A 24,220-nucleotide genomic window follows, 5' to 3' on the forward strand; every position below is an offset into this window, starting at 1 on the left:
AGTCACTATAATTATGATAATCAGTGCCTTTTCATAATTAACGAGAATATACCCACTTCAGCGTTGGCAAGCTGGCAAAGAGAAGTCTCTATTAGCGCTTTATTGTGAAGTGGATAGCTAAGTGTTGCTAATCATAGCGGCAGGTCATCTTTTCACCGAGGGAGGTTGAAGCACATTTAATCATCATATCATAAAATACACAAATAGCTACAATTATCTGAGTGCAATATTTAGACAGGATTGGACCACAAAAAAAGTCCAAATACCTCAGCAATTAATAGTACAACCAAACAGCAGCAGCTAATCCTTTCTAGTAGCAAACATGGCGGTTCATGCCGTGCTAAGGTAGCCTCTCTAGCTATACACTCTGAGCCAGATTAGCTTTCTGATTCTAACCAACATGCCTCTGATCTCCTCAGAGCTGGATTCCAAGGGATAAACTCTCTCTTACATGAATTTGTCCCGCATCAATGCTGCTGACATCACTACTGAGCTTATTGCAGGCACAGGATATGTATCCAAACATGGCAGCCATTTATAGACCAAACAAAACACCAACAAGGATTCTTGAGATGGTTTCTCCTTCGCAGATTACAGGGGATTATAACTGGGCTAATTCTGATTACCCATGTTCGGCTGGTTGAGACAGCCTGCCTTAAATTGTTGAGCTGATGAGCCATGGCAGTTAGAAATGACAAACGGCCACAATCCTGAGACTGAGTTCCCCAAATGGCTTTTCTTAAATTTATGTGATGAGACATATCCTAACAAACTGTTAATTGTATGGGTTCACGGTCACCTGACAAGCAAAGGAGCCACATCAAATTCATGCAAATACAGCCTCGTAACCATTTCTCTTTCTTGTTGGAAAGTCAACTAAAATAATTGGAAAGCAGGACTTCTCTAACAATCGTGTGGTTAACATGTCCAATGTTAAGCAATTGATGGCAAGTTACCGGTTTATTAACAAAGCTGTACACAAAAGTGTTTGTTTTAGATTTGAAGTTGTACCACAGACAACTGCTTATCTCTGATTAGCTGTGATCTGAGGAAAACAATTCAACATGCATGAGCATGTGTATATACTATCTTGCCATGAGGAACAACAAGCAGGCACTGATAGTTTTGTCATTAGTGAAAAAATAAGTTATAAAATCATCATACACCTTGCTATAAAAGTGGCGTATTAGTTGAACAACAAGGGCGTCTATCCCCATTACCAGGCGCTACAACAGGGAGATGGATTGCTGATTGCCACAACTATACTGTCAGTCCCAGTAGTTAACGCACATCTTAAACCGTGCTACACACGCTGAGTTTGCAGTGCGCAGTATCAAACCCAGATCCTTACAATATAAAAGTGAACACTCCAATATGCTACATGGGCACTATAGAGAGAGAGATGGCAGTATACTTTGGCTGATAGTCTTATTTTGTACTGCAAGTGTCATTCATGCTAACAAGGTTGATAACATTAATCTTTTATTGTTTTTCACAGTTTATTTGTCATACTACCTATCAAGATTAGCCTAAAGCATGCTCCTGAACTGTTGAACCACATGTTTGTATTTTCTAAACATGTCCAGTTGAAAAGGATTAAATCAGCCCTGTGGGTTTTTCCATTGAGACGTGATATAATGTTGATGGATTGTATGTTAAGCTGGATGTGTCAGACACTGACAGCTTGCCATTAACCTTTATTGTCTGTATTATCTTTAAGGTCTGTCACTTGTCTATGCATTCAAATATATAACTAGTTTTCTTTGAAAAGGTCATCTGTGACAACCATGAATAAAAGCCTATTATAATGAATCATTCATGGTGTCAGCTGAATTAGATTTTATAATATACTTATTAGGTTTGCCCTGAACGGGAGTTCCTCAAAACAAAAAAAAACAAAAAATGGAATAGATCACACTTTATGAATGGCAGCAAAGTATTTGATTGTTTTGATATAAATCTATGTTTTCTAAGTTCCATAATCAATGTTTATAGATGCAATTCATGTAGGCTTACACTTGAAACTATGGCATACCATAATGGTATTGATATTGGTATTTTGTAAACGTTGTTTATTCTCATGTGTATTCTGGATGAGAAATGTAACTGCTTGGAAAGTAATGCACAGCATGGCCAAACGGGCTTGTCAGTGCCAGTACCACACACAATTTTGCTGAGAGAGGCCCTCTTGTGCCCAATTAATCAGGCCTTACAGCCTAAGCTCTCCAGAGTTTAATCAAATGTTGAATGTATTTATTATTTTAATTTCATTGTTTACTTTTTATGTCTTTGGTGATTTGCTTTATTATTGTTACCTCAGCATCATTATAAATTAGGGCTTATATAATATGAATGAATGGATAAATGTTCAGAACAGTGAATTGGAATTGAAGTGCTATTATCTCTCATAATTTAACATCATATCTAAAAGGTAGTGTCCATATAAAACCTACTTCACTGGACCGTACCCCCATTTTTTCTTTGCTTCCAAATTCAAAATAATAAACAGCCTGAATGTCCTTAAAGTGCATAACAAGTGCAACAAAAAACAGACAATGTCTCAAACATGTGAACATCAATAAATTGTAGTTCTTAGATATTTCAAATTAGGCATTAGATATTTTTGTAGTTTTAGGTATTTCACTTTATAGTAGGTATAGGTTTTTAGTTAGGCTTAAACTTGGTATGGTGTACTGTACAGTATGTTCTCTTCTGTATTTTGTTATGTTGCAGTGCTTGTATACTGTATGTGGGGACTGCAGATGGAAATAGCTTCCAGCTAAATCCGGCATGTTTACATGAGATCATGCTGATTAATTTCACGTTCATGTATTGTATGTTCATTAATGTGCATTGTCCCGTCTAAATAAACAAATACATTAAAGTAAAGTATAAGTGCCTGTGTGGAAAAACTCTGAAATTCAGTCCCATTGCCTGTAGCTGACCCTCCAATCAACATTCACTGTGTGATCTCAATCTTTACGGGGCGGTGATTCTGTCAGGGTACTGCCTTTATGAGTCTGCTGCAGCTTCTAGATCAGCTCATAACTGGTATTTATGAATGTGTGACATGAAGGTGTCCTCAAAGTCTCAGAGAGAGGGCACCGACAGCAAGGGTAGGTGAGATAGTGTGGGACTTAACCACATTCACCCTGACATCTCTATTTTGGGCATGTTATTATAGGCGAATATTTTTTTTTAAATGCATTGTGAGCTTGTATATATGCTATTTACATATTAGAAACAACTTTATCGTGCGCTTAAGGATTTAAAAAAAATATTAAAACAAAAAGTGTGTGTGTGTGTGTGTGTGTGTGTGTGTGTGTGTGTGTGTGTGTGTGTGTGTGTGTGTGTGTGTGTGTGTGTGTGTGTGTGTGTGTGTGTGTGTGTGTGTGTGTGTGTGTGTGTGTGTGTGTGTGTGTGTGTGTGTGTGCGCGTGCGCGTGTGTGTGTGTACTTTTCCAGTCTCTTTTCCAGTGTGCCATCTGTGGATGTAGTACATGTCAGGGGTTTGGAATTAAGATCCCAAAATGTACTGATGCTTCCACAAACAAAGGTTAGTCTTGCAGAAAACAGAGAGCAGGGCAATCAGAATCAGGTTACACAATAGGTTTACCAACATTACTTATATTATCTGATCACTCAACAGATGATCAGATGTACTAACTGACTGGGCTTACAGTAGGCCTATATACACACATCCGGACAAAATCACGATAGCGCCATGGTGACGTTTGCTTGCTTCGTTTTGCAGTTCTTTACTTTTCATACGTTTTATTGTTCTGACTTGTTTCTCTTGAAGCTTTGTCTAATCTTGAAACTGAAAAATGTTGGAGGAAGCTTGTACACAAAACAATTTCACCCAGTCTTTTACACCTGTAAACTTGCAAAGTGACATTAAAGTGTGAACACTGGGGACACAGGATGAGGTGTCATCGAGTGCACAGGTAGGGAAGATTAGGATAATATGACATCTGGAGGACAGGTATAGGAAGTAGGGGGTGGTGTGACATCTGGAGGACAGTTAGGGAATCATAGGACGAGACTGGAGGTACAGGCAGTAGAGGAACAGCCACAACAATATGATGGATTTGTTTCTAGAGCCTGGAGTAGAAGACAATCTCAGCTCTTCAAGTAGGTTCATGTCCGGTTTCCTGTTATGATGTGAGGTAACAGGCCCAATGTTGTATTTTAGGTTGTATTATTATAATTACGTAATCTGCCATGTATGAAGCTTGGGTGTTTTAGTTGGTTATTCGTTAGATCCTTGTTTGTGATCGTTGTCGATTCATTGTCTATGTCAAATGAAATGTAAAAGTGTCCTGTAAGTCCATATTGCCTGGGCTTCCATGGAAGCATGACACTTTAATAAAGAAAAATCAAAATTCCCACTATGGCAGTTAACTGCCCTATGTACTTAATCGTACGACGGATAGCGAAAATAGCTAATCTGCTATAATCTGCTATAAAAAAAAAGAAAATCTGGAAAAATTAAATAATAAATAAATTGGAAACATTTCACCTACTGTAATGACATGCCCAAAATAGAGATGCCAGGTTGAACATGGTTAATCTAATAAAAAGTGGATAGGTAACGTTTACGCTCACCTTGGCTGCTGTTGCCTGTTATAGCCACATGTGAAGCAGAGGTTGAAAGCTGGCGTGTTTTTGACACACAGCAGCATAATTCACACAGGAGATGAGCATAAAGACTGGGAACGAGGCTAATTCACACATATCCACACATTGCAAAATAGGGCCTTAAGTGTTTTGATTCATACAAACGCCCTCATTCATTACTATGGTTCAAAAGATGTTGCCCTCATTCGATACTGTGGCCAAACTACTGTATATTGTTCATGGTCACAAACCGGTCGTTCATTTGCTGTTCATATACTGTACGATTGATGTGGTCAGCGTCACAGTTAATAAAGTTCACAGTTCAGCCTACTTGCAGATTTCAGTGATGACTCCCACTGCAGTTTTCCTTCAAGTTAACCAAAACAGAACATAAAAAGCTGTGTGAATATGAAATAATGGGAAGTGGGTTGGTTTTGGCTCTTGCAACAAAAAAAAAGAAAAAAGATGAATGAATCTGCATGTCTGAATCCTGAGGCTAACTAACGGAATTTGCCCTGGGAGAATTCTGTCATAGCCTGATATAGTGAATAGTGCATTGATTCGTTGCGGAAACCACTTGAGTGTGAAGGAAAAGGTCCAAACACATCTCATCCCTTCCTTTTATGTGAAACATGAACATTTCCTGTAAATGGGCTTTAATGGCCATGAGCCGCAATGTAGGGTTTTGTAATCACAGCTGAGATGGCAGGAAATGCTGTGTCTGTAACTGTGTACATTAACTCAAATGCTCTGACAGGAATCAAAAGGCTGTGCTATGTACAGCACCACACTAGTCTGTCTGATGTCAACATGGTTCCAAATCAAATATACACTGTATGTACTGTATATAAAATAAAAGCTAATATAAAAGCTAAAGGCCACAGCCAATGACATATCTATTGAGTTCCTGTGACAGTTAGACAAAATTGCCTGACTCATACTTGAGGGAATATTTCAAGTATTCAAGCACTTGAAAACACCAAGCAATAAACGTCCACTTTGTATTATTGTGCTCCTTAAGTAGCACTCTTCTCACTGCCTATTAACCACATATGTGGGATATAGCAGAATAAAAGAGGGCAGTGTTGATTGCATTGCAATGGTATACTAACCATTGCAATTAATGTATGTTACTGATGGTTGGAATAAAATAAAACTAAAAAGCCTTGTGGTTGAAAGGAATGATGTTGCATATGGCGCAGAGGTGGGTAAAAGTAAGAACCTGAGATAGAACCTGACTGCCCTCTAGTTGACAAACAAGAGGACAAGTCATTGAAAGCTCTTTGCTCACTTTATACTGTATAAAAAGCCCCTAAAATACCAAAAACTCATCACTTCTCCTCTGGAAATTGTCAGTTCACCCATTTGCACCCTTCACACCAAATCCTCCATAAGATTTTGCCCACTTGTTTTCTCTGCAGTCTCTGACTGGACACACAGAAACACAAGGGAAGGCATAGGGACATAGCCATTGTGTCTGATAGCTAGGAAAATCTTGAGTCTGAAATACTCAGTTAGTTACCGTGACGCAAAACCAAATATGAGAAGTGACTGCAGAGTTCAATAAATTGGTTTATTCAGAGAATACATTCTGAGACAGAGTAAAGCAGCAGTTTACATAAAGTCAGTAAGTCACTCCCCTCAAGGGAGGGAGAGAGAGCTTGATACCTCATTATAGAGAGAAAGGGGCCCTGTGAACCTTAGCTTTCCGTACCAGGCACCTGGAAAGCATAAGGCTGCAAGAATATGATCTCATCTCATGTTGATAAACACAGTTTAGGTTTAAGGTCATACTGATACAGTTAAAGTTAATTACACTATTGGAAAACTCAAATAAGATAATGAACAATATGAACTGTATCTATAATGACGAGACAATTCTTTAATAACACTCCAAACATACAAATGATAAAAAATAAAAGATGAAATTCTATTTATCAGCGCCACTGCATGCTGGTAACTAATCAGAACCTAGATTGACTAACAATGTTTTCTCACAACATTAGACTGTCTAATATTGTCTGTGTCTGATGAAGAGCGTTTAGCTGAAAACATCATGCACAGTAGGCGCAATAAAGCATTTTTCATATTGGAGCCCTACAGTGTGTGAGCGCTTATTTTCTTTAATCTCGCACTGATCTTTGCTCAGCACCTGCCCCATTTTGGGTTTGGAATGTACATATCCTTCCTCTCTTTCACTGTCTAATGCAGGGGTTTTCAGCTGATTATGAAACAGGGACCACCACCATGATTGAGAATCAACTTGGGGACCACTGTTGTGTTGGGAACTTGGGAGGGGGGATATGGGCGTGGTGTGGGGGGAAAAGCTTGAAATTAAATATTGACTGTTAAGGGCTTAATTTAATTTGTTTATTCGAAGTGAATTAAATCAAGCCCTTAAAGGAGTAGTCCACCCAAAAAAATACTTATCTGCTATCAACTAACCCCATGAAGCCTTGAACTCATGGATTCTTTTTTTTATTTGTCGCATTCCTTCGCCAATAATTTGATTCCCGTCTCCTACCAGGTAATGTATCCTGTAGGAGACACAAAGTAGATAATTTGTGTCTCTTACTGGATGTACACTCGGTCATCAAATTATTGGCTTAGGAATGCGACAAAAAACTAAAAAATCCATGAATTCAAGGCTTCATGGGGTGTGCAATTGATAGCAAATAAGTCATTTTGTGGGTGAACTACTCCTTTAACAGTCATTATTTAACTGAGATATGCTAGTGGTAGAGCTCAAAAAAGATTGAGAACCACTGATCTATTCCTTTTGTTTTCCCATGGTTGCCCTTATTCTGTTCTCTTAACCTTCCATATCAAACTCATGTTAACTGATTCATTGCAACTTATGTATGAGCAAGCAGACACATGCGATTGATTATGGGCACATTTCTGATAATGGTGACTCAAGGCAATCCAGTTTCCCTTGAGATTCTAATCTTCCCATTTCTGTGGAAGTTCTTGACATCCAACTTCTTAGTAACTGACAACATTGACAGTAATTTACTGCACTGTTTCTCAAATAACTAAAATAATAAAATAACATAAAAATCTTCATTTTCCTACATAAGTAAATGCAGGGTCAGGGACCACATGCAATACTTTCACGGACCACCAGTGGTCCACGGACCACCAGTTGAAAACCCATGGTCTAATGACCTGAAATACCTGAAATATTTTAAAGATGGAGTGCCATGATATTTTTCAACCCTAAAACCTGATCATAAGGTATTATTATTATGTAAGGATTTTTTTCACAAAAAAAGTGTACAGAAATTGTTTAAATTTTTTTTTTTATGTGGACACGCCTCCAGTTCATTAAGTATGCCTGGTTCTCACCTTAGCACCTCCTCCACCACCTTAGCACCACCCACCTGTCCTAGTCCCTCCTCCTCCTCATGCCCACACCTGTTGTGTTATGATAATGAGGGGGAGGGTATGTTTTTTGGGGGCTCTGTGATGTCACTAAAGGGCTGTTTCTCTATTGGCACGTTTGACCCTCAAGATTTCAGCCTCCAGGAAGAAACTCCAAATAATCAGAGAAGACATAACACCAAAAAGTGCAAAAACATGGCACCAGCTCTTTAAACCATTGTATGTCACTGTATATACCTTATTTGCATGGTACAGTCCATCATAAAGGCATACTGTAACTAATCAGAACCTAGATTGACTAACAATGTTTTCTCACAACATTAGACTGTACGTCAGCTCTGTATGGTACTCTTTTACAGACATTTTACTCTTTTCAGGTCTCTCTTCACCCCAATTGTGAAACTTGATAACTAACTATGTCTTTAGCATACAGTTCTGTTGACTTCTATGGTACTGCATTAGTAAGTGCAAGCATAGCGTATAGATTCTCTGAATCTCAATGAGGGTGTGCTGAACTTTAGTGGAGCAATAATGCATTTCAATAGTTAAACCAGATTATTAAAAACACATACTGCTTTTATACTTGCAGCTCAATGGCTCAGATTCAGTAGAAGATGATAACACAGCACTGTTATTACTAAAAGCCTCACCACTTCAATTTGGACACATTTTATCCTTTTTATCATAATTGAAAGCCTGCATGTTCCCTGATATGCTGAGTAAGCACACTAACCGCAGGTGCAAATGAAACCTACTGAAATCATACTGTGTAAGCATTTGTGTCAACCACTAAATCAGACAGTTTCTAGATTCATTTTCTATGTGGAAATATGGATTAATCAGAAACAGGTGATGTCCAGGAAAGACAACAGTTTACCTGACTAATCTCCAAAAGAGAACATTAGGTACCAAAGTTCTGATGTCAGACCCATGGGTCAAAACGATATTTTCCATTAATTTATTTCCCCCCCAAAAAAATATTAATAATAATTTATATACCAAAAATAAGTTGTATGGTTACCAAGCATACACTTATGCCTGTAAAGTATTATTGTTTTCATATTCATGTCAAAAATACAAGCCCACCTACAAATTACAGACTGTATTAAATTCTACTGTAAATGCGTCCGACCGATATACTTCAAACTCGGCCGCTATGGCCATATAGGGGAATGCCCATATTTGGGACTGTGACCGACTTCAAACTCGGCGTGCGTATTGTCGACGCAAAAAGTCAGTTCCGGCCATGCACACACTTTTCACCTCTGTATTGATTTATTGATGAAAGATAGGTCACACACACACACATTTCGTTCACAAGAATTTGACAAGACAAGGTCTTGAAAAAGGTTCAAGCAGTGACCAAAATGTCAACCTTTAGAGAAAGAAAAAAAACAATAAAGAGGTGAGATTTGAGTGTGGGAATTGACTTTTTCTCCCCATAGTAGCTGACAATAGAAAAGTACTCATCGTTCATTAAATAAACTGCTCAAACTGCTAACTTCAAAGGCATGAATAGTTGAGTTTATCTCTGAGGGTGTGCACCACTCTTGATATCTAAAGGCAGAGAAATAAAAGTGAAACTGGTTATGTGTGTGCTTGTGTGCGCGTGTGCACGTGCGTGCACGCGTGCGTGCATGCGTGTGTGTGTGTGTGTTTGTGTATGTGAGTGAGAGACCAGGAGGAAGCAGTGGTCCAGAACTGAGCTCCTGTGACTGCCTCTGTATTCAGTGTCCGCACCATCGGACAATCTGTGACCTAATTAAACAAACAAAGAGACACAAAAGAGAAAGGGTGGGGGGGAACTGTGGTGGCACTGGTGGGAGAAAGTGGTGGATCGAAGAATTGCAAGTGAGAAATCCCCAAACAGAGAGGAAGGATCACACTTTTGCTTTGGCAATGTAAACGTATGTTTTCTTATGCCAATAAAGCCCCTTTGAATTGAATTGAATTGAATTGAAATTTGAGAGAGACAGACAAAAACACAGAGAGAGAGAGAGCAAGAAAGAGAGTGACAGAGAGCCAAAGAGACTGAGCTGTAGGGCCGTGATTCGAGGAATATTGAAAAGATATGGAAGCACAGATTTTACTTTCTAAATGGTTGTACCGCTGCTCGTACCTGTATGTCTAAATAACAAACAAACCCTTCTTTGCTCTTTGATTATTTGTCCTTCTATATGACTATTAGCCATCTAAAAAAAAGTCTATCCAGAAAGCCATGTTGACGATAAAATTGCTCTGACGCCCCAAGTTGCTTTCTACAAAGTACAGTCCTAAAACATAATTAACACAATTAGATTCCTTTTTGTAGATATATAGGCCTAACCTTTAAATGAAATCCACCTCATACATATTACAATTTTAAATGTTTATGTTGTGTTTTAGATTTTGTCTTTTTATGATGCCTTTAGGATTGTTTGATTACCTTGTACTGCAAGTGGCTGAGGGGGAACGTTATTTATGACAGGGAGTCTGGTCGTTTGGAAGAAGAGCCATGAGTGGCTGTCTAAAGTATTTGCTCTTTATTATGGCAACACCACAAGAATGTCCACACCAGCACCTTCAAAACAATGACAAAAGGGGAGAGGGATTGGCCAAAGGAACAGACATGCAGGGTCATGGTGTTACACCAAATTTCATTACACACTGTATAACAGAAATGACCAAATAACACCATGACACAAAATGACCCATAAAGTCCCAAAACGCATTCCCATATCCAAATAATAACACAAAAAATAACAATAACACAGTCTTTAGCGCATCAGTGCATGCTGGGAAATGGACTTCCCCACTTTAGCCGCTACAATATTCTTTATGTATGTGAGTATACAAATAATAAAAAAGATTCAGATTCAGATTCTAACGTTGTCATTGAACTGGTATGGCAAAAATGGTGAACCTAGCACGGTGAGATAAGTTTCCTCTGAGAGCTGTGTGATAACTTTGTATTCTTATAGGCGTATGTTTTGGAAACCATATTCTGTCTGTGCTGTAGGTTGTAGGTAGCCAAATTTACATAAACCACCTTCCATCCCTATTCTGGGGGGAACATTCACCAAAGATAACAGATCTACAAGCTCGCAGCGCGACTCAATGTGAGCTTATAGATCTGCTATTTTTGTCAGAGAGGTTTGGCGTAGAGGGGAAAAAGAGCACACCAAGTACTGAACCAATGGTCAAGTGTACTAAGTATTGAGGGTTCAAGTGGTTAAATATCTGGGATAAAAAATACACATGAACGTGAATCCAACATACTGTATTAATAGAGAAGATCTATTGTGCAAACGAACAAACAACGCATTCATTTATATGATTTACTGATGATAGTGCTGTCAGCAATACGCCCATTGTGAGCAATGTGGTTTTCATTTGCACTACTATCTTTGTAATATGTGCAAAGGATTGTAGATGTTGCTCAGAATCATGGTGGTTTAATAAGAGTGGATTATGAATGTTCATTTAAGATACCAGATTGACAGATTGAACTTGTTAATAATTGTGGCTTGCTACAGGGGCATTGCCACGGGTGGGCATAGGTAGGCCTGGGACCACCCATGTTTTTTGTGCCCACCCCAAAAAAATAATAATGACAACCTGTCTATTATCTACTCAACCAATACAAAATCATTGTGCTGCTAAATCATGTGCCCACCCACATTGTCCCCACCCACCTATTGTGCCAGGCCTACCTACTAATTAATTCCTGGCCCCACCAATGGCAGCATTTTTGTACATTGTATGTGAAACAGAGGGATCGGCAAAAGCAACACAGGCTTACTTTCCCCAGCAATCGAAGTCCACACCAGTGCTGCTTTGACCTCGTCATCTGTTTCATATTGAGCAGAACCGTTTTAGCTGTGTTTTTCTCTAACGTCACCCCCCCCCCCCCCCCCCCCTCCCTGCTGGATAAAAGGCCCACCAGTTGGGATCCCCCAAAGACCCACACATCCTCTTCCACTCCTCTCTGAATACTGAATAGAAGGGGGTGCCTCTTGCCACAACTCTGACCCTCTCTCTCTCTCTCTCTCTCTCTCTCTCTCTCTCTCTCTCTCTCTCTCTCTCTCTCTCTCTCTCTCTCTCTCTCTCTCTCTCTCTCTCTCTCTCTCTCTCTCTCTCTCTCTCTCTCTCTCTCTCTCTCTCTCTCATATATACACAATCAGTTTCACTTTACTTCTTTGCCTTTAGATATCAAGAGTGGGGCACACCCTCTACAGAGATAAACTCAACTATTCATGCAAGCCTCCATGAGTGTAATGATTAACCCACGGCGCCTTGAAGAATAAGCCTGGATGAGGAAATAGACACAAAAGTGGGATCTGAGGGAACCACATCAGTGACAGAAGTGAAGGCAAAGGAGCAAACTTCCAGAGGTCAGTCTCTCTTTTTATATCGTTGCTATCGGGCAGAAACCTTGTAGTCTTTTGTTTGCTGATCTACAAGCTCGTAAGCTCACAAGCTCGGCTATTTTCGCTATTTTTGAAAGATGTTCACACAGTGAAAGTGATGTCAGTGGGTTTTATAAATACTGAAACAATGAAAATGAGCTTGTACTGAATAATATTTTTTTTGGATCCATTGGAACACATGTTCTTTTTTCCATTTCCTGAACAGTAACAGTTTTGGACATACGTACAAGTTTTCTACCCGACAGTGATGATATGCTGGATATGTTTTCCAACTGCATGAGAAGCATTTTTGCCTCCCATAGTGCCACCTATCATTGCAAAATAACGTTTTTATCATGCGCCTTATGTATATTGAACTTTGTATATTTGATTTGTCTATGCCTTCCTGTTATTGTCTCCGCCAGGCCGGCTGGCCGAAGATGGCGGAGGGCCAAAGATTATGTTTGAATGTGTCCGTGTGTCCGTCCATCCATGTGTCTGTGAACAGCTAATCTCTGGCACCGTTGGACCGATCGCCATGAAACTTTGCAAGCCATTTTGCATATTTTTGCAAAACACAAGTTTTGCTTAAAAAAAAATACACGTTACTCGGTATGCATTATCTCTGTTCATGTGTCCGATTATTCAGATTCCATTCCAATTGGCTACGATTGGCTTTCGAACATTGCAGGAGGGGCCCGTTTAGCTCAACATGGCACAAATCATGAATGCAACTCGGTACACATTATCTCTGCATCAGTCTGATTTTTCATATTCCATTCCAATTGGCTATGACTGACTTCCATAGTTTGCAGGCCCGGGTAGACAGACAGCCTGGTGGAGACCTGCGCTTTGAGGAGCGCACTTTTATAGTTTGATCTGTAGGCTACTTTGTTCTGTGTTCCTTTCCTATCAATTCCTGTAACTGCAATGTTGCAATCGGTTGCACAAGTGCAATTGCATTTGCTTCATTTCTGGTCCGGAGACTCGTACTATATAACTGGAAAGCAGAAAGACCTCCTTCTGTTGTCCAATGGATTCAGGAGGTGATGTCAATGTTAAATCTAGAAAAAATCTGAACAAAATCTAACTGTTTTATTGTAATTACTGACACTGTCTGAAACCTAAAAATATTAAAACAAAGTGGGAGTAAAGATTTTGAGGCACTCAAATATCAAAAGCTTTGACCAACACAGCACTATTTAAAATGTGCAATGACAGATGATAGCTCAGCAGGGTGAACAACACCTTGATCGTGACAATATTAAAACACTCAGACTATTAAATGTAAAGCCTTGTATTCGTAAGTCAGGTGAATATACTGACTTTCATTCTTCTTCTGCTCAATATTGTGTCAATAAAGGAACAAAGGTGAAGATGGCGTTGAGCATGCTACATGTTGTACTTTGCCTCTACATGAGTGCTTTCACAGTAACCACACAAGGTGAGTAAGACCTGTTGAAACTTGTAGACCAACTTGAAACTTTATAGGGATGTACAATACTCATTGTGAAAACAGATCAGATCTGTTTTTCTTTTAAGTTGTAATCTCTAAATGTCATATTTATCAGATTAAACTTTCAGATTTTTCATAACCAAACTGAATTGAATAAGAACCAACTGAATGAAAACAACAGGAAGAATGAGTAGCAAACCTTTGCTAATGCAATGTATAACAAAGTTCTGAACCACAGTGGCAGAGAGCAGATGAGAGGGAACTTCAGTCGGATTGGGCAGACGATCAACATACAGTGAAACATTCAATTATTGGGAGAGTGAGCTGAAGTCTGTCTTGCCGATTTAGTGCAACCATTTACCTTAATGTACATTAATACACATTAGACCAGTAACCAGAGACTAGTAAAAGAGGGACCACAAAAGGACCACAATGGAAATAAGCTCTTGAGTTTTTTGTGTTCTATCATTTTCTAAAGTTATCTAAAGTATTCAAGCTAAACTTAGTATCGACGGTCATCAAATATGCTCACTGTGCTATCCACACAGGCCATATCTCTCTCCTCGCCTTGTTTCTAGTTAAAAACCTATATGCTTCCTCCAGACAAAATGCCAAGGACTTGATAGGCTTGAGATCACTTTACCACAAGGTGGCGCCTGGCAACAAGGAGCAAATATAGGGCCCAAGTGTATAAAAGTATATTTATTATAGTGCAATAGAGGCAGTGATATACTGTATATGTGCAAGAGAGGAAGCTAAATGTATTTTTAGCAGATTAAAAGATTAATGTCAAATAAAAATATTTTCTCTACAGAGTTGGTGAGGCTAAATGTGAGTTCTGTGCTAACCGCAGAGTGCGGTCAACCTGTCACCCTACATTGCAACATCTTCTCATCCCGAGAGGGACTTTCAATCAAAGAACTGATCTGGTATCAGGGCACAAAGCGCCTATGCAGTGTGGATGAGAAGGGAGAGACCACTACACACAGCGAACATGCACTGAGTGAGATCCGGTGCAACTATACACAGGAACAGCTTTCTCTCACTTTCACGCAGGTGCAGCCCATGGAGAGCGGAAAGTACCTGTGCAAACTACACTCCAATTTTGGGACCCCCAAAAAATACACAGTGGTGGATTTACAAGGTCAGAATCCACATCCATTATGGCTTCTACAGAATCTTCACAAATAACAGCAATACATCACTTTGATCCATTCTGTGGGTGTTGGGGTATGGGAGCAGCTACTCCAAAAATCCCCTAAACCTCAGTTAACGTCATTTTTATTGTGATACTTCTTTCATAATCTTGCCCACAGAGTGTGGACAGGTGCATGCTGATGTTACTCCAGTGGGTCCCACCTGCACCTTCAATAGGGTCCACCCAGATGGAGAGGTGCACTGGTTCAAAGGCTCCAGGCAGCTGCATGGACACTCTCACAGGCCAAGTACCACCAAACAAGTGAATGCAGGAGGATGGTTGACAATCAGAAGTTCTCTAGAAGGTAAAGACTATGAGGAACCCTACAACTGCTCCTTGTGGAACAACATAACGGGAAGGTACATCACTAGTAGCCTGGTTCAGAGCCAGAACCAGGCTGTATCCGCTTACGTCTTAAATGAAGCCAGGGTACAGGCACCTCTGTGGATATTAATAGGTATCCTTCTCCTAACCACTTTGCTGATGAAATAAAAAAATATCTTAATTGTGAATGTGAATTTCGATAAGACCAATGCCTAGGGAGTTTATTTTTTATATAAAGCAGGATGTAATGAATTATTGGTGTTGAAGTGAGCCATGGAGTATGGTCCAAAGGTTTGTTTTTCTATACTGCAGTGAACAAGGAAACGACAGTCTGATGAGGTGATAACACTGGAGCAGATAATCATTGTGCTGTATAAAACTGCTTATCTTGTTTTCTTATTTCAATGGGGAATCGTGGATGAGAGAGTAAATTGCTATTGTTTCAATTTGTTGAAACACACATACACACGCGCGTGCGTGCGTGCGTACACACACACACACACACACACACACACACACACACACACACACACACACACACACACACACACACACACACACACACACACACACGTCAAATTTTGGCTACTCATGTCTGGCCAAAAAGATGGTTTGGCAGAGATTACTGGAATGGTAAGGCAAAACTCTATGAATGTCAGATAGCTGAGTACTGACACTTTCTCTCTCAGCTCTATATTGCATTGTCTTAATCACGGGACTTTCCAGGCTCACATTTAACAAAGCAAACAAATTACATCCCCTGCCCTTCGACTCTCAATCAGGAAAGGAATAATGCCTTCAAGGCCTTTCCTCCTTGGGCCACACTTTCCACTTGAACACAAGTTATCTCAAAATCATGGCAGGTTGTCATGAACTTGCTGAGTGCATTCATGCTCTCTGGAAGAGGAGCTCAAACCATTCCAGTGACTCTTGTCTCCTACCTATACTCTAGCATAACCCGTAGACCAAAGTACCAACATTTCACAGAAGATACCATATCATCCAAGATGAACTCTAGATATTTTTTTAAGCAAAGAGACCAAATCAATTGTTCAGGAAGATTTGTGGCTTGATTAATCAGGCTTGATTTCTTAATTTATACTACAGTTTAATGTATCTAATCTACTGTAATATTGGAGGCACTTTTGGATCCTGTCTTCATCAAACATATCTAATTACAAAAACAAACGTAAGGCTAGCCACCTCTGCTAATTACATGGTGTGCGCACGCACGCACGCACACACACACACACACACACACACACACACACACACACACACACACACACACACACACACACACACACACACACACACACACACACACACACACACACACACACACACACACAGAGGGCTTTTGTGATAAGTGAGTGCTGCTGAATACTGTTTTAATGCACAAGTGTTATTGTGAATTGTATATGTAAAAATGTATGTTGTAGATATAAAATAAAACCACTGTTTCTTATAAGTGTCATTTGGTCTGATCTTATCATTAACATAATATAGCCGACCTGTTACTATGAATCCTAATGTACAGAGGTATCATTCAGCGGACTTCTGCGTAGTACTTTATACTGTACTAAAATACAAAGTGCATCTCGTTTTGGTTTTGTGAGTTTGCACTTTTATGCAAAAACACATACAAGGACAACAGATTGAGCTTTAATTCCAAAAACGTACAGTTCTATGGCACGATACAGTAACAGAAACAGAAACAGTCCCTGTGACCACCATGTTGGGAGTTTCAAAATATAAAGCTAAGGCTTGATGACAGAAGTGAAGAGAAGTGTTATCATCAGACTTCAAGAAACGGACAGAAAGTGGTATATAATATGAAAGGATTTGAGTCAGGGAAGAGGGAAATGTGAAGAGATGGAATTTGAACTTCAGCTCAGGTCCTTGACACTCCTTTCCTCGCAATTCCTGTAACTGCAATGTTGCAATCGGTTGCACAATCATGTGCTGTGCCAATAAAGTTTATTATGATTTTGAGGCACTCAAATACAGCACTATTTAAAATGTACAATGCCAGATAATAGCCCAGCAGGGTGAACAACGCCTTGATCTTGACAATATGAAAAAACTCAGACAATTAAATGTAAAGCCTTGTATTCGTAAGTCAGATGCTAGACAGGGAGTGACTAGCAAATCTTCAATGTTCATTTAATTCCGAGAGTGCAGAAATGGAATCAAATGGACCTGTAACTCTCAGAGTTAAATTACTTTAACACTCAGGAATTGTACTGTGTTTTGTCCTCGCTAGAGTGGGAAGGTCATTCACTTGTGTTTTTCTCATGTTGAGATTGAACACTCCTGTCTCTCCCTGCTAAGTGTTCACAGGCTTTTTGTAGACATATTCTGACCCCTGGCCAAACCTCTATAGTCTAGCGCTTCATTGCACCCCTGTAGATACAACATTTTGAGAGCCTTTTCAATACCAAGGCACAGTCAGCTAATGGTCCAGTGAAATTGGCACCATGGGGCCCGGGGTGGTGCGACGCGACACATTGTGAGCTTGTCGATCAGCTATTTTCCAAAAGTTATATAATGCATAATGCATAATGAGTACTTTCTACTTTTGATACTTTCAGTACTTTTGATACCAATACTTTTGTTCTTTTACCCAAGTAAATTTTGATTACCGGACTTTTACTTGTAACAGCAACAATACGTTGGAGTATTGATAATTTTGCTTAGGTAAAAACTGTGAGTATTTCCACCTCTGTGTGTGTGTGTTTGTTAGAGAGAGAGATGTGGGGTTGGGGGTGCTTTAAACAGGACTGTGAAAATGTACCGTCCTCAGAGCCCACTGGGGATGTAAACGGTAGGTCACCTTGGCACACATTCAGCACAGATGGATGCGCCCAGACACTTTAGGGAAAGACACAGAAAAAAAGACACAAACACATTTCCACACACAGCTAAATGAAAATACAATATTATACTCATGAAAACCCAATTCATAGACATCTGGGCCTTTTCCCCTGAAGCTTTTAGCTACCATCATAGACAGTCTTTATCCACATATAACTAAATGTTATTAATGATAATAGATGTGTTAAAAAGATGCATACATTTATTATAAAGCTTTTACATATACTTAAAAAAGATGCATAAATTCATTATAAAGCTTTTACGTACTTAAATTATCTTTATCTTTCTGAATGACCTGAAGTTGATTATCTTACATATCCATTACCCACCAAACTGGAAAATATGTAGGCCTACATACACAACATACAGTACTGTAATGTCCCGTGACCCAGCATGCGTTGGTGCACACACTTTGTGCATTCTTAGACTGTCATGTTATTACATTGTTATTATGAGTTTACTGTCCTTGGGTAATGCTCAGCTACAGTTTAACGTATGCGTTTTGGGTCACCTTGAGTTTGAGGGGTAATACAGGGAGCACCCCACCTCCCCCCTCTCTCCCTGATGTGCTTTTAGTTGAGTGAGTTGGTTGAGACAGTTGGCGATTGTGTTAGTATTCTGTCAAAAGCCGTTAAGAACTATGATGACGTGACTGCATCAGACAATACTGTATACACTATACTGGATTATGAATACATGTATGGCATAACCATGTTGTATTTGTTATATAAGTTATATACTGTTAAAAAAAAAAAGTTTTGCTTCCAATACATAAGCTTGTGGTATGCAACATTAGAGTCTCTTGGTCTTGACCAGCTACAAAAACAAACACTTTAATGCCTAAATAACATGCATTAAACAGTGATCATGTCATTCATAAAAATTCTAAACATTTAAATAAATAAAAACTGCATTTAAATGTTGTTTTTTACACAGTTCTGTATCTAAGATTTTGTGATTCACTTAAATATGAATTGTGCCAATAACAGAGCATTATTGTTATTACTGTGTCTCAGTCAGACGTTTGTCTCTAAATGTGTAATTGTCTCTGATTACCACAAGAGGGAGCAATCTGAACACATTATACCTTTTACAGATGTTTTATGGATCGACCGCAAACTGTGTTTTTGTTCTAAGCTATGATGATTTAGATACTGTCATGGTGTGTAAAACACTCTCACTAAAAATAATAGTAGTTAAAATCATATATTTATGATATTTATATTGGTGAATTTTGATTATTCTTATTTGGTTTCTTTGTTCTGTGTTGAAAACACGTTTTTTTATCCAAGTAAAATAAAGGGTTAGGGTCTTAAGCCGTGGGATGTTTCTGTTACCTTGGTAAAAATGGGTCTCATCTTTTCAAGTGTTGTTATATCACCACAACACATCACTGCTCGTCCTCTTCCGAACACACCTGGCCAAAGTACACAGCAGGGGGTAGGAGTGCAAGTCCACACACACACACACACACACACACACACGCACACACGCACGCACAGCTATGATGGGGGCTTCAGGTCAGGTCTCCATAGCAACTGTGTGTGTGTGTGTGTGTGTGTGTGTGTGTGTGTGTGTGTGTGTGTGTGTGTGTGTGTGTGTGTGTGTGTGTGTGTGTGTGTGTGTGTGTGTGTGTGTGTGTGTGTGTGTGTGTGTGTGTGTGTGTGTCTGGCCAATTATCCCGGTGGGCCGTTATCTCGTTTGAGAGACGTTTACATTATCACCCTGACAGCCTGATGGTCACTGGTCAGGAGAACAGAGGGACAGGTGAAGAAGAGAGGGATGTAAGGAGACAGACAGACAGACAGACAGACAGACAGACAGAGAGAGGGAGAGAGGGAGAGGGGGAGTAAGGGCCGTTTCAGACTATGGTTTCGGGTGCGCACCCTGGGCCACTTGGCTGATGTTGTGGTAGTGTGAACGTTGCGTATCGTTCCCCGAAACGGATCCCCGTTCCGTTCCCGAAACCACCTCCGGAGGCAGTCTCGGATCCGAATCATGCGTCCTCGGAGACGGTACGCTGCAGTGTGAAAGCAAGCGTACTGTTTGACGGAAGTGGCCCGCTATTTGGAATAGGTGACGGTATATAAACTCGCCAAAAACAGTCAACAAAAAGACGTCGCAGATCAATCCACAGGGGTTCAACCATGGCCGGATCCCGCGGTTTAATTTCATCATTAAATTATAAAATGAACCCGCGGGATGATGCGCTAAAACCCGCAATATTTATATATAAAACATTTTCATTTATTTATATAAAACATTACATACAGAAATAGAATGAGAGCGCGAGATAGAAAGAGAGGCCGTGTCATGGCCATATAATGACAGCAACAATATATATATATATATATATATATATATCTTGTGGATATCTTGTGGAGTTTCAGCTACTATGCATCCCAGAAATATATAGCTTATAAGGCTTTGTAATTTGAAATTTGTAAGTAAATATGGTAACTCATTTAGATGTAGGCCTACGTAGGTTTATGGTTTCCCAAGGACATGATGCAATTTCTCTTTCATAACAGATACATACATGTGCCAGATAATCCCCGCACAAAGAGAGTAAAAAAAGAAAAGACGTTACTTTATTTAGTAAGACATGAGAAACAGTAGGCTACATGGAAGTACAATTCACAATACAAGGTTTCAGTCATTCAGTCCGACTTCACTGTATAGGCTAGTTGCCTTTTCATAAATGATATATTTTTGTACTTAAGCTGTCGTGAAAGTTTATAATATTTAGAGAAATGTAAAGTTTCAACTTTCAAATACAAAAGTAGTAGTAGTTGTGAAGGTTAGCAAACTGGACATTTAGACTGAATGTTTCCTGTATCCTCATCTTGCGCTAATGCACACAAGTGTTTCACCAGGTTTTATTTGTGTTGTTCTCATAAGCGTGCATCCGTTGTCTGTCAACAACACAGCAGTCTGTGCCTTGACTTCTGTGCGCTCAGTGCGCTCCTGCGCTCCGGACTCTCTCCCCAGCGGCACCCTATATTTATGCGCGACCAGCACAAACATTGTCGCATAGTTGATGACGTCTGTGTCCACTGGCGAAGCACTATGTGCATGCCGCCACCTATAGGATCGGGGGTATATATGCAAGCGTATTCGGGCGCGTTAGATACTTGGCCAGTGTGAATGCTGGCCAGCCAAGCGCACTCGGAAACGGAGCGGTCTGGAGTGCGCACCCGAAACCATAGTCTGAAACCGCTCTAAGAGATGGCCTGACCCTGGCCGAAAGACAGATGGAATGGAAGAGAGGGAGATGGCAGAGACAGACTGGCTGACTGATGGAGAGATGACTGGATGGAGGGAAGAGATAAAGAAAGGGTTCTGTCAACAAACAGCTCATTTATGTAAAGCACAGATAGACGGTTACCTAATGTTATGGGAGATGGAAGTTTGCTTTGGACTAATTGTTCAAAGAACTGACGTCCACAAAGTCATGTGTTGTTATTAACCTACATTACGTTTAAGTTAATGGTGGTGACACCATTTCAACAGCCTTAACCCATTAACCCTGAGGCCGATTCTAGAAATGCCTTCTAAATCAGTTGTTCTCAAACTTCTTCGTGCCAAGGACCCCCAAAATGATATGTATTTGGCCGCGGACCCCTTGTCTGACAAGGTTTTCCTTTGGCAGGGATCCCCAGAAGAGAAGATTTGTGTTAAAAAATGCAAATTGATGCAACATTTTTCAAACAGTTTCAATATATTTTTACTTTATTTCAAAAATAGCAGATGTACACGCTCGCAGCGTGGCACGAAGTGATGTGCTGTGAGCTTATAAATCTACTATTTTTGAGAAACACTGTTCTAAACCACTGTTCTAAATCCTATAAGAGTTTTCTGTGAAAAACCTTTGTTGCTATATATATATATATATATATATATATATATATATATAGCTAAAATCTAAAATGACACAGATGCTTTCCCGGTATTAATGGGTTAAATCAGGCTTAGGCATAAGCCTGATATATACTTTTCTGTACGACGCATCCTGCAGCAATAATAGCATATTTACATGCACCATGACATAGTGTGTCTGTAATGTAATGGACGTGAACTAACTGATCCATGCAAATTATCAAGGCTGAAAAGGTTTTGAGATTATGTTTAAGAGAGCATTCTTGAACTCTTACCCATCCAACAGCTTCAGCTTAAAGCGGCACTATGTAACTTTTTTTTAATGAATAAAAAGTAATTTTGTCCAATCTGTATGGTAGCAATCTGGGAACCCAGAGCTAACTGCAAAGGAAAAACAGCGACCTCTGCTGTTTGTGACTATGTCAGTTAACTCTGGGACAATGACGACGCAGTACATGTGCGCAAGGAAACCGGGGTTTAAGTCTACCTTCACCGCTCCACTTCCGGGTGGTGCGACTACGTTTTCATTCCCACTAACAATATTTCTACACGGAACACTAACACCACTTCTCCCAGAGAACATGGATCGTTTTGGTTATAAGCCCACTTGTTTCTATGATGAAAGAGTAAGTTCAAATGTGAATATCTTTCCGTGGTTTTGTCTGCTCCGCGGACGCTATTGTTAAATTAGTTTCGGTTAGTTTCCAGTAGGGAATGATCGACGGACACGTGAATCCCGCCCACTACATTTGATTGGGTAAAGCGTGGCCTGCTTCCTGATCTGAAGGCACGCCCACTCCCACACAGTGTGTACACGTTCTGACGAACCTTCAGGACAGATTCCAACGCAGTGCAGAATCTGTTCTTGAGAGATTAGTATGGTAGAGAATGTTAATACTCAGGTCGTGTCTAGACCTAGACACAGGATCTGACACGATCCTCAATTCAATGTATCCCCTGAGCAAGCAAGCAGGCTCTATTAGCTCAATCATAAAAATGTCAGAACGTGCGCAGGAAACCGGGTTCAAATCAGGTTTGGCAGAGGAAACAGCTGTAAGTCTTACCAGGACAAAAGAAAATCTGATCTAATCTAATCTACTAGTCTTGCTTCATTTTCCAGATGAGGAGCATTCCAACAATGACAGAGGCGTACACTGTAGTAACACAATACTTCAAGTTGCTTTGTCCAACTTGAACATAAACAGAGGATAAAATATCTCTTCCACACGTTTTTCTTTCTCACGCATCCTAAATGTAATTTAATCAAAAAGGTTCTGCAGTGTCACATGATGGACAGTGCCTTCCATAGAACAGTTTTGGGTTTCAGTGGGTTTCAGCGTCTCTCATGCAGGACACATGGATTTGAATCCTATGGTAGGACAAAAAACGTACTGGATAGCAGCTAAAACTCTAAAAGTGCACAAAGGCACAACATTTTTGCTTATAATGACATGCCCAAACGCCAGGGTTAAAGTGATTAAGACACAGTTGTACTTTTCCAGGCATTCTTTGGAGGACTCATTGGTCTCAAAGGAGTAAACAATAAAAGCAGTGGTGTAAAGTAACTAAGTACATTTACTCAAGTACTGTACTTAAGCACAATTTTGAGGTATTTCTATTTTAATAAATATAAATAATAAAGCTGAACAATGAATCAGCTTTTATTTTCAATGTTATCTCCATGCAAATCAGCTTTTACTTTTTTTAATGCGCTTTTAAAAGCTCAAATATAAAAAAAGCTTGTGTTCAGCTTTATTACCGTAGATGTGAACGCAGCATCAGAGACAAATATTATACTTTTACTTCACAAAAAATATTTGAAAACTTTAGTTACTAGTTACTTTGTAGATTTTGATTATTATTACAAAACATACATTAACCACTTCAGGCCTATATACATTTCGGCCATTTGAAAATAGCCGATCTACAAGCTCAAATTCTTTGAATTCCGGACTTTTACTTGTACATTGCAGTATTGATACTTTTACTAAGTAAACAATGTGAATACTTTTTCCACCACTGCAATAAAGTGTGCAGTTACAGTATGTATACATTCTGTGCTAACCTACCTACCTACAGTAATACACATAACAGC

At 39.6% G+C, this 24,220-nt stretch overlaps 1 protein-coding gene across 1 annotated transcript; it reads left to right on the top strand.

Annotated features, from left to right (window-relative positions):
- Positions 1-12,201: 12,201 nt before the first annotated feature.
- LOC311038156 (uncharacterized protein) lies at positions 12,202-16,810 on the top strand. The gene is made up of 4 exons (XM_084047517.1): positions 12,202-12,376; positions 13,755-13,835; positions 14,662-14,991; positions 15,164-16,810. Exons 2-4 carry the CDS (start codon positions 13,769-13,771, stop codon positions 15,535-15,537), a joined length of 771 nt encoding a protein of 256 aa, XP_083903643.1. The 5' UTR covers positions 12,202-12,376; positions 13,755-13,768; the 3' UTR covers positions 15,538-16,810.
- The last annotated feature ends 7,410 nt before the right edge of the window (positions 16,811-24,220 follow it).

This window comes from Gymnoscopelus microlampas (genome assembly GCF_963454915.1).
Source record: "Gymnoscopelus microlampas genome assembly, chromosome: 2".
Taxonomy (NCBI): domain Eukaryota; kingdom Metazoa; phylum Chordata; class Actinopteri; order Myctophiformes; family Myctophidae; genus Gymnoscopelus; species Gymnoscopelus microlampas.